This window comes from Pan paniscus, chromosome 15 (assembly GCF_029289425.2).
Source record: "Pan paniscus chromosome 15, NHGRI_mPanPan1-v2.0_pri, whole genome shotgun sequence".
Lineage (NCBI taxonomy): Eukaryota > Metazoa > Chordata > Mammalia > Primates > Hominidae > Pan > Pan paniscus.
In genome coordinates this window covers 79,734,583-79,749,985 of record NC_073264.2, presented here as the reverse complement: position 1 = coordinate 79,749,985, position 15,403 = coordinate 79,734,583, and the positions used below count along the sequence as shown (strand labels likewise).

The window sequence follows — 15,403 nt, the reverse complement described above, 5'->3', positions numbered from 1 at the left end:
TAGTCTTCATGATAGAAAAAAGGAATATTTAGGCCCAAAGCTATGACCTAATTTCACCTGCTTATGGACAGAGACATTTATCACCACCTGAGAAATCAGGAAGGCTACCAAAACAACAGCTTGGGAAACAAACGAATTAGAGAAAAACGGAACGGAGATGGGGAGGAGGGAGGAAAATGAGTAAGGAAGAAAGAGGACAACCCAAAACAAAATCCAGAGAAGAAATTAAGTGACAGCATGAGAAATAGCAACAAGAGACAGCAAGAAAGACAGGGTAAAAGAAAATGAGTATTTTTTTTAAAGAAGAAAAAAAGCAACAACAAACACATTATCCCAAAGCCCGCAGGTGCCAGCAATTCAAATAAACGTATAGCAATTAACAGAATTAACACAGCCTTAAATAGCTTGGCTCACCAGATGTGGACGCCTATCAGGGTTCTATAAAATGTAAAGTTATTACAGATTAAGCCATTAATCATCTGTTCAGAGACTATCTCTGGCTGCAAAACTCCATTCAGTTTTAAATGGCTAATAATCACAAAGGGATGTGGAATGTAATGTGCACAATGATGTTCTATCCAATCCTTTTTCCTTTAAATATGTGTTCTATTCTCCCAATTCTCCTGCTTTTCCTTCCTCCCCATTAGAGATGCCATGAGAAAAGAGAGATGAGAGAGTCCAGTCTGTCCCAGAGGTCTCAGTGGCACTTTCGCTTCTCCACTTGGGAAAATGGAGGAGTGTCAGATTGAGGAGAAAAGAGGATGGTATGGAAATAACCAAATCAAACTACACAGAAGGTCCAACACGTGGGAGGAAACTGTGATGGGCTTGAGTAGCCTGATGGGGACCCTACTCATGTAACTCAGTCTTGGCTTGGCCTTCCTGTATTTCATTTGTCATTGAACAGCTCAGTAATGCCAAGGACGGAGGAAAAGAGAAATGCGTGTCCTCTCAGGGAGGGTTTTTGGAAACTGAAATGGGAGTCAGAAGGAAGCAGTTTTCTGCAGTAATGTTAAAATTCAGAGAGGCAGGCGCCAATCTAATGCCGAAGCTCAGGGGACCACTTTTTCTTTTTTTTTTTTCTTTTCTTTTTTTTTTTTTTTGAGACGGAGTCTCACTCTGTCGCCCAGGCTGGAGTGCAGTGGTGCGATCTCGGCTCACTGCAAGCTGCGCCTCCTGGGTTCATACCATTCTCCTGCCTCAGCCTCTCAAGTAGCTGGGACTACAGGAGCCCGCCACCACGCCCAGCTAATTTTGATTTCGTATTTTTAGTAGAGATGGGGTTTCACCGTGTCAGCCAGGACGGTATCAATCTCCCGGCCTCGTGATCCGCCCACCTTGGCCTCCCAAAATTCTGGGATTACAGGCATAAGCCACCGCACCCGGCCGAGGGACCACCATTTCTGTCCCTGATCTTCAACTTCCTAGGACAAAAACATACATCAGGGGAAAGTGGTAGATGAATTAACATTACTCCTCAAAGAATGAAGGCCTGATGGGTAAGATGCCAATCTGACCATGTTCTGCTGCATAAGGTCCTTCAATGGCTCCCCCGTTACCTAGAGAACAAAGTCCAAGGGTATAGCATGAAATAAAGGCCTCTACGAAATGGTCCCTACCTAACCGCAGCTACCAGTCCAAAGCTCCCAGTCTTATAATTTGGGCCTTGAAATTAGCAAGCTGTTTGTAAGTTCTTCATCCAGACACCAGAACACGCTCTACCTCCATGCCTTTGCTCACCCTGCCCCTCATCCTGGAGCACCTCTTTCCCCATGCTTCCATGCTCACTTCTACTTGGCTTCAAGCACCTCACCTTGGGATGCTCCCTGAACCCCAGGATGTATTAGGTCCTTCTCCTCAGCAGCCACATTGTAACTAAGAATGCCTCATGTTGTGCATTAACTGCTATTTATTACAATTATGCGTGTGTCTGCCTCTCCCCACTAATGTGAGTTCCTCTAAAGCAGGAAACATGTTTGACTCATATTTATATTTTAGCACAGTCCTTGGCATATTATAGGTTTGGGGGATATATTGTTTGCTATGCACTGAATGTTTGTGTTCTCCAAAGTTCATTTATGGAAATTCTAACCCACAGTGTGACAGTTTTAGGAGGTGGGGCCTCTGGGAGGTCATGAAGGTCAGGTCATGAAGGTCCCTCATGAGTGGGATTGGTGCCCTTATAAAAGGGACCCTAGAGAACTCTTATCCTCTTTTTTCCATGTGAGAACACAATAAGAAAACAGCAATTTGCAACCCAGAAGAGGGCCCTCACCAGAACCTGACCAGGCTGGCACACTGTTCTTGGACTTCCAGCCTCCAGAACAGTGACAAATAAATTTCTGTTTATAAGCCACTCAGCCTATGATACTTTTTAATAGCTGTCTGGACTTACACATTGCTCATCTAAACTCCACCAGATTTCAGAGCTCCATGAGGTTATCACATTCATTTATTTATTTATTCCAGACATACTTATTGAGTGCATTTTTTTTAATGTCAGGGTCCACTCTAGGTGCTGGGGAAATATTTGTAAGCAAATAAGACCTCTGTTCTCATGGAATTCACATTTTAATAAAGGAAAACATAGTGTCAAATAAATGACCAAAGGCAAAAAACAAAGTAATCATTGAGGGCAGGCGGGATGAGTTATCCCTATTTTTGCATTATGATAGAATTTATGTAGGGCAAACCTCAGAATGATGGGTTTTTTTTTCCTGACAATGATTTGCTAATATGAGAAATATAGAGATTCCATGTGTTAATGGATATTCACTTACACTTATATTTCTATTTGTAAACTATTTTATACAATGCAATATATAATCCTTAATAACTATTATAAGCAAAAACATTGTATTTTGTATGCTGTATGATTTCACTTTTATGTACATCATTTCATTTTTTTCTTAAGAATGCAACATAAGTTTTATTATCTCCTTGTTATGGATTAGAAAACTGAGACTGGAGTAAGATCAGTGGTCTTATTATATAGCCAGTGATAAAGCTAGCATTCTTAAGCAGATTTTCTGATCTGAAGCCCAGTATTCTTTTCATTATACTATGATGTCTCCCTCACAGCCTTTTCTAACCCATTTTTCATAGAGGAACTTCCAATCATTCCTCTTAGCCTTGCTGAGGCTTTTAATATAATCTTTTTCTCATATCTGATAGCTCAGGGGGAGGGAGAGAAGAATCTTGAAAGATTCAACCACTGCCATGTCAAGATGTTCTTTAGTCATCCCAGGAAAGTCAAGTGGTCAATAGTATCTAAAAGCATTCATTTAGGAAAGATATGTATTAATGTACAATCATGTGATTTCACTCAGCAAATATTGACTGAGGGCCACTAAGTGCCAAGAACCATTCTAGGAGCTGGGGACACAACAAGAACAAACATGAGACAGACACACTAAAATGTGAAAACATGAAAAGGAACAAGATGCTGACTTCATGATAGTTAAGTGGACACAAACCTTATATTGATAACTAAGGTGTGTAGAGAACCATCATAGTTTGATGACAATGTGGACGCTTTGTTGTGGCTTTTACACTGGTATGAAGTTAGGAAGTACGCACACAAGTAATATCCAGTCCCTTTGGCACAATCACGGAGCCAGAACTTAGCTTTTAGGTGTGAAGTAACTACAGTCCCAAAGACAAAACCTATTTTGTGCCACACACAAAGAAATATTGATGATCTGGAGCAGAAATTGCATAGGCCCTTCGCCATGTCCCTAATTTGAAGAAAATTACACATAAAATCACCTTGTTTCATTTAGGACAACTTAAAGCCACAAATGGCAAGAGAAGATTTTTTTAAGGCAGCAAGAGGAGAAGGAAGGGGAAGAAGAGATTGTGAAATAATTAAAGACTGTTCTATGGTTTAAGTGGATGAGTGGGGTTTATCAGGTAGCTGAATCCTAACATAGCCTTTGCTGTTTACTGATTTATCAAAAACAAATACCAAGAACAAGAGAAGTATCTCCACAGACCTGCCCACAGAAAAGTGAAGTGTAATTATTAAATGCAAAGAAATAATATGCCAGCACTACGTTAGACTCAAAGTGATCTGTTCAAAGTACTCAGACAAATAAGAAGACTTCCGAGTCCCTTAGAAAGACTATCACGCTGTACAGGGAAAACAGACGGGGCAGGAGTTTATCAAATTCTAGCTTTGCCTATCATTTCCGTTAGTGTTTTGAACTTTCCTTTTTCTAACTTGGTCTGAATTTAAATGCATATTTGTGCTGCTAGCTAAGATAAGGATATATTGACATCACTGATTATAGTTATTTCTATTACTGACACTTTTTCAGAACTGCCTTTACCTTTTAAGTTATTCAGAATGATTCTGACAGACTTTTGAAGCTTTCTGCTCTCTATCTGGGCAGCAAAAATGTGTGTGTGTGTGTGTGTGTCTGTGTATTTTATTTTCTTTAGTTTCCACATGGATAAAGTCATCAGAGACACCTTTGTGTTTTTATGAGACTTGTTTCAAAATTTTCAGGGCATCCTTCCTGATTAATAGATAGAAGATTCATGGTTGGGAAATTGCTCCATTGTCTCTAAGTATATAATGGAGAGGTAGCTCAATATAATTGTGTGTAGGAGAAAATTAATCCTAAAGGCAAGACCTAAATCCTGTCCTGGAGAGACTCCATGCTCAGGACTGTTGCACTACAAAACTGAATGAGCACTCCACAGCAACAAATGCCTCATTCATTCCTGAGCCATGTCCTTGGTAACAAGAATGTTGCAGTCTTTTTCTGATGAGAGTGCAATTCCAATGTAGTGTGATTTAACAGTGTTTAAGAGTCTTTCAGGGTTCACTAGACAGTGCATAGTCTATACCTTTATTCTATCCAAAGAGGAGTAAATCCCAGGGAGGAAGGGCTCTATGCCTACCATAATTCCATCAGAAATGACGATGAAATCTCTGAAGCCAGCAGAAGCCTAGGTAACATCCTGCAGAGAGATAATAGCACTCTTTGGGTGCTCCTCTTATTTTGTCCTACAGGCTGAGAACAATACAAAGCTATAATTGGATTTTCTCTCCTTTATTATGTCTCTCTTTTCTACCCCTTCCTCTCAATTCGCACATGATTTATTACAACAAGGACTGCCTCAAATGTCACTCCTTCTCTAAAACTGACTTCCACCTAAAATTTATGTTTCCTCTACTCAATTAGAACATTTAGTATGTGCCACTGAACACATGCACTCCTATGCTATACTTATTCACTCACTGATCTCATCTCCCTTCCTACAAGGCAAAGCCTTGGAGCATGGAGATCATGGCTTAAAAAGAGCCACCAAATTTAGTTACAGCACAAAAAAGGTACTCAATGATTATCATATAAATAGACAAACAAATCCTTATTATGCATCTACTATGTGCCATGCCTAACAGACACAATTCCTGCCTGGACAAGGCTCACAGGGCAGTGGCATGAATGAATGCATGGACAGTGCCATCTCATATACAAATGATGCTCAACAAATTTCAAATAACCATAGTAAGAATAAAACATATGCCCCGAGAGGAGACTCATAAGATGTCACAAGAGATTGTTATCTACAAGAAGGAACACTGTTTGCTTCTCAAGTAACATCCCCAGGGAGATGGTATAGATATCTTCGGCAATGAAGCTTAGCTTAAAATGTGCAGTGCACTGCTTTGATGCCACAGTGTTCTGAAAGAGCTCTACCAAATTAAGTCTGATTCTTTTTGCCTCAACAATTGACCTTAGAGGTTGAACTTACACTTGGCTGAAGCTCCTTTGCTCTCAGAAAGAGGTCTCAGTACATCAGCTACAATGGTAATAAACAAGTAGTGGCAAAGTCCCACTGTTTTTTCACAGCTACTAGCTCTCAGGGAAGAAGAAGAAGAAAAGGAAAAAACCAGTCTTCTGAGCCTTAATGTCACATTATAAGAATTTTCTTCCATCTCAAATATGAGACCCTTGGGAACACCAGGCTTAGTGAAGGTAAAATAATACATATGTTATATTTTAGACAGGGTACACAACAACAGATTGAGCTACTTTTAGCTACAGCTTTCCTATTTGCCAGGTCAAAATCACAAAATCAAACTTTGCACTCATCTAGTTCCTTGTGATTTCAATGGCCTTTCACCTGTGTGACTGCATTTAATTTATAAACACAGCCATCTGTGGGATAAGAGCTTCCATTTGTTAGATGAGGAAATAGAACTACAGGGTACTTGACATGGTTTGGCTGTGTCCCCACCCAAATTTCATCTTGAATTGTAGCTCCCACAATTCCCACATGTCGTGGGAGGGAGCCAGTGGGAGGAAGCCAGTGGGAGGTAATTAAATCATGGGGTCAGGTCTTTCCCATGCTGTTCTCATGATAGTGAATAAGTCTCATAAGATCTGATGGTTTTATTAAAGAGGAGTTCCTCTGCACAAGTTTTTCTTCCCTGCCACCATGTAAGATGTGACTTGCTCCTCCTTGCCTTCTGCCATGATTGTGAGACCTCCCCAGATATGTGGAACTGTGAATCAATTAAACCTCTTTTCTTTATAAATTACCCAGTCTTGGGTATGTCTTTATCAGCAGCATGCAAACAGACTAATACAGTACTAAAGTGACAAACCCCAAGTCACGCAACCAGCTTAAGCGGGAATGAAAACGTAGGACACCTACTTCCAAGTTCAAGGTTGTTTCTGCTGCAATCTATCATCTCATAGATTTGAGGACAGATCCAGTCATTGATTTAGACATGTCATTTGTTTATAAATGAAACAATCACATGGTGCATTAAATAGAATTGGGTGAACTTTACCTCTTTAAGGCAGCCCATGAAGTTGTTGCTGACAGGGGAGCCAGGCAAGTCAGCGGTACTTGGGCTTCCTCCTACATAGAAGAAGTCGTCCGAGCCCAGCATGGTATAGTCCTCTTGAGTGTAGCCCGTCGTGGTAAGAATGCCATCCACAGAGATTGTCACCTGGTAGAGGGACATAGGGACAAAAAAAATCCCAACAATGACCTTATGATCCTATCATAACCCAGTGGCTTCCCCTACTTGTGGCATCACTTTCATTAAGATTTTCATGAGATATACTTTCTAATTTGATTTGATTTTGGTATTTGCAGCCAAGTTCCATTTTCTGGTCTGCCTCCCTGGGTCTCAAGCCTTCAGTATTTCCCTGCAGACTCATGGATGACTTTGTTGAATTTCCAAGCTGGGCACCTTGTTCTACCCATTGCAATCTTTACACAGTCAGGCTAGAAAATGGAACCATCCTCAGACGATATCACTTGTCTCAGTTCATTGCTAAAATGATTGTTTATTTCTTACATGATTGTTATTCATGGTGGTAGTGAAAAACAGCAAAGAAGACATTTGATGATGAAATTTGTTAGGGGTTGGTCTTTGGTTGTTGATGGTTTTATTTTTCCTTTTTTCTTTTCTTTTCTTTTTTCTTTTCTTTTATCTTTATTGTTATTAATTTTTTTTTGGCTCACACCACGCTGACAAACATGCATTCAGGGAGGGAAGGAGAAGGGTCTTGATTCTGATATGGTAGTGGATGATACATGACATGGACTGCCCCAGGACACCAATCCCTACCCTCCCTTGGCTCCCATCACCACCTCCAAGAGAAGAAATGACCCAAACCAAAAAGGCAACTCTAACAGCAACAATAAAATGAATGATGAGGAATAATAACCAAAACAATAAAAATAATAATGCCCACAGAAAAGAAATAGCACGCTTTTACCCAACATTCATGAAAGGAGCAGAGGGCAGAGAGAAACGATGGGGCCTCAAAGCATGCACACACCATACACCGATACACCCATGCAGAAATTATCTGGAACCAAGAGAGAAGGCGGAAGAAAAACAAAACTGGGAAAGGGTGGGGAGAAATTAGGGAAAGAATCAAAATCCACTTCACACTTACATGCATTGAACAAACCGAAGAACAAGATGGAAGTGAAAAAAAAGCATTCAAAACTAAAAGGTAGTCTTTTCTCTGCCTGCCACCTCCCTTACTAAATAAAAGAAAAGAAAAGAAAAGAAAAAGTCCAAACCCAACCCCCAAATATATGAAAGATGAAAGGAGAATGAAGAGTGGGGAAAAATAAAAGAGAAGAAACTGAAATTGGGTTGATGATTGGTAGGTTGTTAGTAATGAGGAGGAAAATGAGGAAACAAATTCTGATGCAGGTAGGAAAATTCACGAGACAGGAACATGCCATGCAGACTTTGTATGGAGAACATAACTGGTGGATATCCTTTTGGCCACGGTAGGGGAGTAAGGTAAAAGAAGGGTAAGAAAGAGTCTAGGAAGTTGAGTACTTTCCTCCCCAGATCACCTGTGGCAGCCGTGGCCATATAAAAGGGAAAGGGAAAAGGGACTAAGGAGTGGGAAAGGAGAAAAAAAGAAAAGAGGAAGAGTGAGAGGGAGAGGAAGGCACAGAAAGAAGGAAGTTCTCACTATAAATTTCTGTTGTCCCTAGTATGTAACTTGGAAGTTGTAAAATAAGAAAACAAAAGAAAACAAATTTAGCCAAATGGAGATTTAAAAAAAAAAAAAGCATTTTTTTGGGGAAAAAAATTGAAAACTAGAGAAAAGGAAACCTTCCCCACAAAATTCAACCAAATATCATTTTTAGGACAAGTGCATCCCCTTCCATTTTTTTTTTTTAAGAAAAAGAAAGGCTTGCATTTAATGTAACAAAATCTTAAAAGAAGAAATTAGTCTAAAGAGGATAAAAGGGGGGGTTGGAGAGGAAAAGGGGGGCAACACACGGCAAACCCAAAAAAAGAGACAATAAGAATGATATCTACCAGACAATGTAGTTTGTTTACCATAGCGTGTCCGATGCCTGAGTGCTTTGCGGAGAAGGGGGAAGAAAGGAAATTAAAAATTGTGAACAGAACGATTGTTAATTAAAAAAACTAAAAACAAAGATGAGTCGTTAGGGTGTTAGTACATTAGTCGGTTAGTAAAATGACACATTGCATGAATGATCTTGTGTTAGTTTCTCAAAAAAAAGGCACCCGACACAGAAAAAGAGAGTGGGGGGAAGACAATGAGACCAGGACTCTATGGAAAACCATGCCACCTGGGGCACAGCCAGAAAAGGAGCTGCAGTCTACATGCCATTGCAGCTCCCTGCTTCTTCCAAATCTCTCTCAGACCAGACCTCACTCGTTAGAATTAGCACCATACTTACTTCCCAAGGGCTTTCTGAATGGACACCACCCACTCCCTTCCCATCCTCTAACACAAACCCATTCCACCTCTTCCAAAAGGAAAGACCCCCAACAGGTACCATTCTACATGTAGATAAACAGATACAAAGAACTGAAATACAAATATTTTGGGGTTTATTTTTTTCACATCTGACTATGACTACAATGTGGATAAATGATCATGACATCCTCCCAAAAAGGAAAAAACTTAAAGCATTTACAGATCAAACCTAGCATAGAAAGTCTGCCTTATGTAGTATACTCTAGGTTTCCATAGATAATTAAACATCTACAGCCTATTTGATTTTTGTGGATGTGTGCAACCAGAGAGATACATTTTTCCTTCAGTTTAGAATTAATAGAATGTATCAAAAAAAAGTTAGAATCTTCTTTATTACTCAATAAGGTCATTAATTTGTTTACTTGGCCAGAATGCTTTGGAATCTCTCTCCCCCAATTCTTCTTGAACAATGCTTTTCAAGCTTTTATGTAATTTATTGTATGGATAGCAGGGAAGACTGGCAGGTTAAACATGATTAGAAAAACCCTCTGGAAGACTGGTAACCTCAGTTTTGTGTTTGTGATTTAACAAAAGTTAACACATAGAGGTAAAGCAATGAAAGTTATGGCCATGACCTTGGACTCAGGCAAGGTCAAGGACCAATTACCACCCCACTACCACATACAAACACACAAATTCCTCACTACCTTGGTCCCTAATCCCAGTTATAGTTTGCAATAGATACAGGTAGTCCACATTCCTTCCTTTAATTGTAAGCCATAATAAAATACCTGGCCTTGGTCCTGACCTGGCTTAAAGGCAAAACCATGAATAGATGATCATGAAGGAAGAAATGAGGAGACTTCTGCTCCATTTGGTAATAAGTACTCTGGGAAAACCCAGGTAAACTTTACTCAATGAATTTTTGTCATAAAAGCCATTCAATCTTACCAAAAATATGAATAAGGCTGCTATAAGTTTGTTGTCAAATATTTATGGAGCTTTTTATAGTTTAATTGAAATAGACAGGAAGGTCCCACCATTCAAATGTATCCTAGGGAACTCAAGTAGATATTATAAATATTATTTTAATGGGCAAAATAATAATCTTATATTATTCACATTAAAATAATTGCATTTGCAAAATCAACTTTGCTTTTCAGAGATTTTCCTCTTTCAATAAATTGCATTTGGATGCAAAATCTAGTCAGAATTTCAATGAGGTTCAATTTTAGGTTCACTTTCTCACAGAAGATTAATACTCCCTCTGCCAAGAAATACCCCCAATACTGTAGGGCCTCTGTATCCCTGTCTAGAGCAGAGAATTGCACTTAGCTGCATCCTTGGCGCCAGACAGATGCAGTCACCTTTGAAACAGAATGCTCAGCCTGTAGATCATGTGCACGTCACAGCACGTCTATACCCAGACCATGGATGAGCTCATAATCCTTCTGGAACATAAGGTGCTTTGCATATTTAGCCACCACACATGGCTGCGGAAGATTGTAATCACCATTTTGCAAATGGAGACTGTGGTGGAGAAAGGTCAAATGGCTTGCCCAAGGGCACAGAGCAGAGTTGGGCCTTAGAACACGAAGGGCAGGGGTGGGAAAAACATCCAGGGTAGTTTTCCTCTAGCTGCTCTGATTAAAACAGCACAAACAATATTTGAATTACAGTTTGGTCTATCCTCTCTCCATTTAAAGGACTTAAGTGTGCCTGATACTATTTTAGAAAAGTGTTTTTAGCAGAAACAAAAGTGAGCCTTTCACAGGAGAATTGGAATCATTCCAGAATGGCAAGGAAGGGTGGTGGGAGAGAGGTAGAGAAACAAATTGGTGAGAATCATGACCTGATTGTGCTCTGAGGTACATGAAAAGTCTCTCCTCCACTGATTAATGCCTAAAGCGTGTTATTTTGTACCTGCCAATCAAAACTAGCAAAAGGTTGTATTTCACTTTTAGGTCTAGTCTCTGCAGCTCTCATGTAACAAGCCCTTATGTGTTAGCAAATGGATATTTGATTTGGGTTCTCTTGACAGTTGAGACGTTCTCTCCTGGGTAAGTATGGATGGGGAATGATGAAAGAAGATATTAGCAATAGGGTTCTTTGGCCTTGGAGGAAAAACATAGAACAATGATTCAAAAATATCAGATTCATGAATGTCAAGATGATTGGGGACTCTAAGTCTTCTGTCATTTGGCATTTTTACCTGAGATAAATGTAATCTCCCAACAGGATGGCTTCCTTGACATACCTAAGTGTGGAAATGTGTTTCAAATGTGTGCCAGCCTATACCATTTGTTTAGTATTCGTAAGGAGTTACACTTTTATCAAACAGAAAACATAGGCAAACACTTATCATTTCTTACGCTTTCACATTGACATTAGAAGGCATTAAATCAATCTTGTGGCAGAAGAAAATTTGGCAAGCACTTTTTGATAAGCACTTCAGAAAGTATAGTGTTTTCTGGTTAATAAAGCCTGGATGCCATCCAACTGGGTTTAACGACAGATTTGCAAATAGAAAAACCAAGTGAAAATGGCAACCTGGAAAAGGCGGTCTCAGCACAGACTTTGATTTTTATAGGAAATGGTTTTCTTTTACTGATGTGAGCTGATGAGGTATTATTGTTATCATTATTATTAGTCATGAAATTGAAAACAACTTCACTTGGCTAAGGCTTTCTGAGAATGTTGTCACCTGACGGAGGTGCCTGCTTAGAATCGGCAAGCGATGGGAGTTCCCAAGCACGGACAGAACCAGGAAAGGCTGCTCCAAAGTTGACTTTTTTATTTGGGTCCTTCCACTTTCCAGGCCTCCCAGTCAACTGAAGAGTCTCGGAGGGAGAGACAGGGGCAATAGAGTAGGACCACCGCATCAAGAACAGAGAAACAGAGGAATTCAGAAAGATCCCGGCTAATTAATTCCAAAGCTAGAGGTTAACATAAAAGAAAAAAATAGTTGGGAAAGGGTAGTAAATTAAAAGAGGAAAAGGAAGACTTTTTCTGGAAGGAATTAAAATTATGGCATCGTGGCAATGGCTAACTTAATTAAAAAGAAAAACATATATTCAAAGAATGAGGAAAATCTACGAAGCTGCAGAAACAAAATGCCGTCCCTAATTGAATTTAACAATAATATGATAAGATTCAAATGTAATTAAGAAAATGATCAAAGGAAAGCAGAATAAAAGGAATGAAAGTACTTACAACTTTTATTATCTATACAACTGAGTTTTTTTTTTTTCTTAAATAACAAGCACAGAGGGAGAATTGAAGTATGTGGAGAAACATTTTAATAATTTTCCACGTGAAATTGCAAAGACTGGGAGAAAGTTAGACGTTAACATCTCCATCCCTGAATCTCTACCCCTCTCCACCTCACACCCATCACCTGCTTCACGAATTTACTACCCAGTCACCTAAGATGAGCCTTCCAGGAATTCTCTCCCCTCAGCCATTACCTGCCGGAGGTTGCGTGTCACTTTGACATCATGCCAGGCGTTGTCGTTGAATTTTCCATTCACTGGCTCCACAATGGCCTCAAAGGCCCCGGACCCCAGGTTAATGACCAAGGAGACCGCACCATCCTTCAGAGCCAGGTTGACATAGTCAGCCGACTTGCCCGTGTGCAGGATGAGGCCGTTACGCTGCCAGGTCTTAAAGGAGAGGGTGATTTCATCACTGCTGCTCTGGATCGGGTTCTGAGACAGGTCGTAGCACAGATACTCTGAGCCTCGGAAAGTGGCCACATTCTCCTCTCGAGCTATAGGAAAAGAAAAGAGGAAAGCAATCAACACTTGTCTGGCAAGAGTCAGATCTATGCAAATACCAAAGAGAACACACCTCAGGGGCACTGCCCCGTTCTTGTGCTGATACCAACACAGCACTCCCTTCAATTCTTCTGCAAGTCCTATATCGAAACACCAGGGAAACTAGCAGCAGGGGTGACTGCAGAGAAACGACGTGTCCACACGAGGGTAGAAGACAAAACAAGGTGGTGAAAAAGAGATTGCTGCCTTTCCTTCGAATTTTCTCAAGAAAAACCTAAAGGGAGGTTTCATGCAAAATGATCAAGTGAGGCTCGAGTTGCTTTTGCTTCAGGAATTGCTTTTAAATGCTTGTAGAAGAGCTGGTTTAGGATGGATAATTAACTGTTCTGACAAAGGACTCTCTAGCTCCAGGTAGCTTTTATTGACCAATAACTAAAAATAAATTACCCTGAAAGATCTGGCTCTGATTTTCATCTGTCAATAACTCAGCTAACTTTGGTTTCTATAGTACAGTCCTAAGCCCCGTGGAACATGGCTGGGTTGTTAAGTAGGAGGTTGGACCTGAGCAGGTGATACAGCAGGTAAGGAGAGGGGAAGAGAATTAATTTGATATGTTTTGATAAGACAGCAATACCACTGTTAAACTCAAGACTCTCTGCTCTAGGGTATCCTGTTTTAGAAGACCCTGGTTGGACTATCCTATGGCCACAGAACTAGGGTTCCACAGGGCCAGGACGGCATTCTCTTCTTCCCCACAGAACTATCCTTCCCCACAGAACTAGAGTTCCATGGGGCCAAGATCGCATTCTACTGGAGCCCATATACTCTTTCAAGACAATATTTCATAGACTGGGACCCGGTAATTGCCCACCCAAAAAGCCTTAAGCCTGTTTTTCAGGGCTTGTGCAGGCCTCTTCTCTGGATCCATCTTTCTTTTTTCTTCTTTTTCTTTTTATTTCCTTTTTTTTTTTTTTTTTTTTTTTGAGTCTTGCTCTGTCACCAGGCTGGAGTGCAGTGGTGTGATCTCGGCTCACTGCAACCTCCGCCTCCCGGGTTCAAGCGATTCTCCTGCCTCAGCCTCCCAAGTAGCTGGGACTACAGGTGTGTGACAACACGCCCGACTAACTTTTGTATTTTTAGTAGAGACAGGGTTTCACCATGTTGGCCAGGATGGTCTCAATCTCTTGACTTTGTGATCTGCCTGCCTTGGCCTCCCAAAGTGTTAGGATTACAGGCATGAGCCACTGCACCCAGCCCTCGATCCATCTTTCTAAAGGCAAACCATACATATTGCAAGGTCTGAGGAGTAGCCATGGGAGACTATTTGCAGAGATGTGGATAGGGCTTCTCCATTAGGCTGGGGCAACCACATGCATTCATACCAGACCCTTCATGATATAGGACAAAGCCAAAGGTGGGAAGAGAAGGGAGTAGACCATGGGCTGAGGACTAGGGGTTGGCTGGTTCCCCTTGTGCTGCTATTTCCCAATGCAGAACTCCAAGGAATCCAAAAATTATAAATTTGAGCCTGGCTTTCCAAGTAGTTTTAAAGGTATATTTGTCAAGGTAACAGGGTGAAATATATTTTATTTAATTATTTGTTGATTCGATCTATAATTTTGACACACAGTGTTATGACCTTCCATTTGTCTTCTTGCCAGATAGCCTTACTTAGAATGGTCTACTTCATACCAGAGTTGGTCAAAAGCTATCAAAAGCACCTCATTACTAAAAGAAAATGGCAACAATAGTTGAGATATACAGTTTCCCTCTAAAGATTGGAGGCTACAAAATAAGGTTGAGAGAATTCTATTTTCCCTGCCGGAACTACACTCCAGGCTTATTAACCAAAGCCAAGTCCACTTCAACTCAGATCTGTGTTAACCATTGCAGCCCCAGGTAAATTTCTTAGGCAAAATAAATATTTTTTCATCATAAAGTAAGAGCTGTAAAAAGGAGATATTTTATAATGTGAAAAGACTACTACCCACTACATATTGTTAAATTAATCTTAGCATTATGACATCATTAAAACATCAGCCTCAGCTTCATACTCCAGGGAGTTAAAGAAGAGATCAAGTTTCTCTTGTGTGTTTCAGAGCAGCCCAGTCATATGTATCTACCTGCATATGTCTGCTTGCACACACATTGGTATAAGCAAAAGAGACCTGTTCACCTATAAATGCTCACAGGGTAGCTTGCACATGTATAAGTAGTTAGCCCATTACTCATGCTGGATTTTAGCAGAAATAGCCCCCCAAAAATAATAAAGCAGAAAATTCAACACTGTCTGCGTGTTTGAAGTAGATCTATCCACTCCCCAAATGTTCTGTCTATTGTCATAATCTCTCCCCTCATTTCTGAAGAAACGTCTTTGTTAAAATGCAATTGGAC

The 15,403-nt window shown here is 40.3% G+C and overlaps 1 protein-coding gene across 32 annotated transcripts in view; it reads right to left on the bottom strand.

Moving 5' to 3' along the window:
• Positions 1-15,403, bottom strand: part of NRXN3 (neurexin 3) — a 1,742,415-nt gene that overhangs the window by 1,205,635 nt on the left and 521,377 nt on the right. For 19 of the 32 annotated variants that reach the window (XR_008620931.2, XR_008620932.2, XM_055097889.2 and 16 more), the window contains exons 5-7: positions 12,701-13,002; positions 8,846-8,869; positions 6,812-6,973 (exon numbers count right to left, since the gene is read on the bottom strand). Coding sequence is in view for 29 of the 32 variants with exons in the window: in XM_055097889.2 (XP_054953864.1) it covers positions 6,812-6,973; positions 8,846-8,869; positions 12,701-13,002 (488 nt within the window). In the remaining 3 variants the exon portion in view is untranslated. The remainder of the gene's footprint in view (positions 1-6,811; positions 6,974-8,845; positions 8,870-12,700; positions 13,003-15,403) is intronic. The other 13 variants (XR_008620933.2, XM_024925386.4, XM_055097908.2 and 10 more) reach the window with 1 other exon arrangement.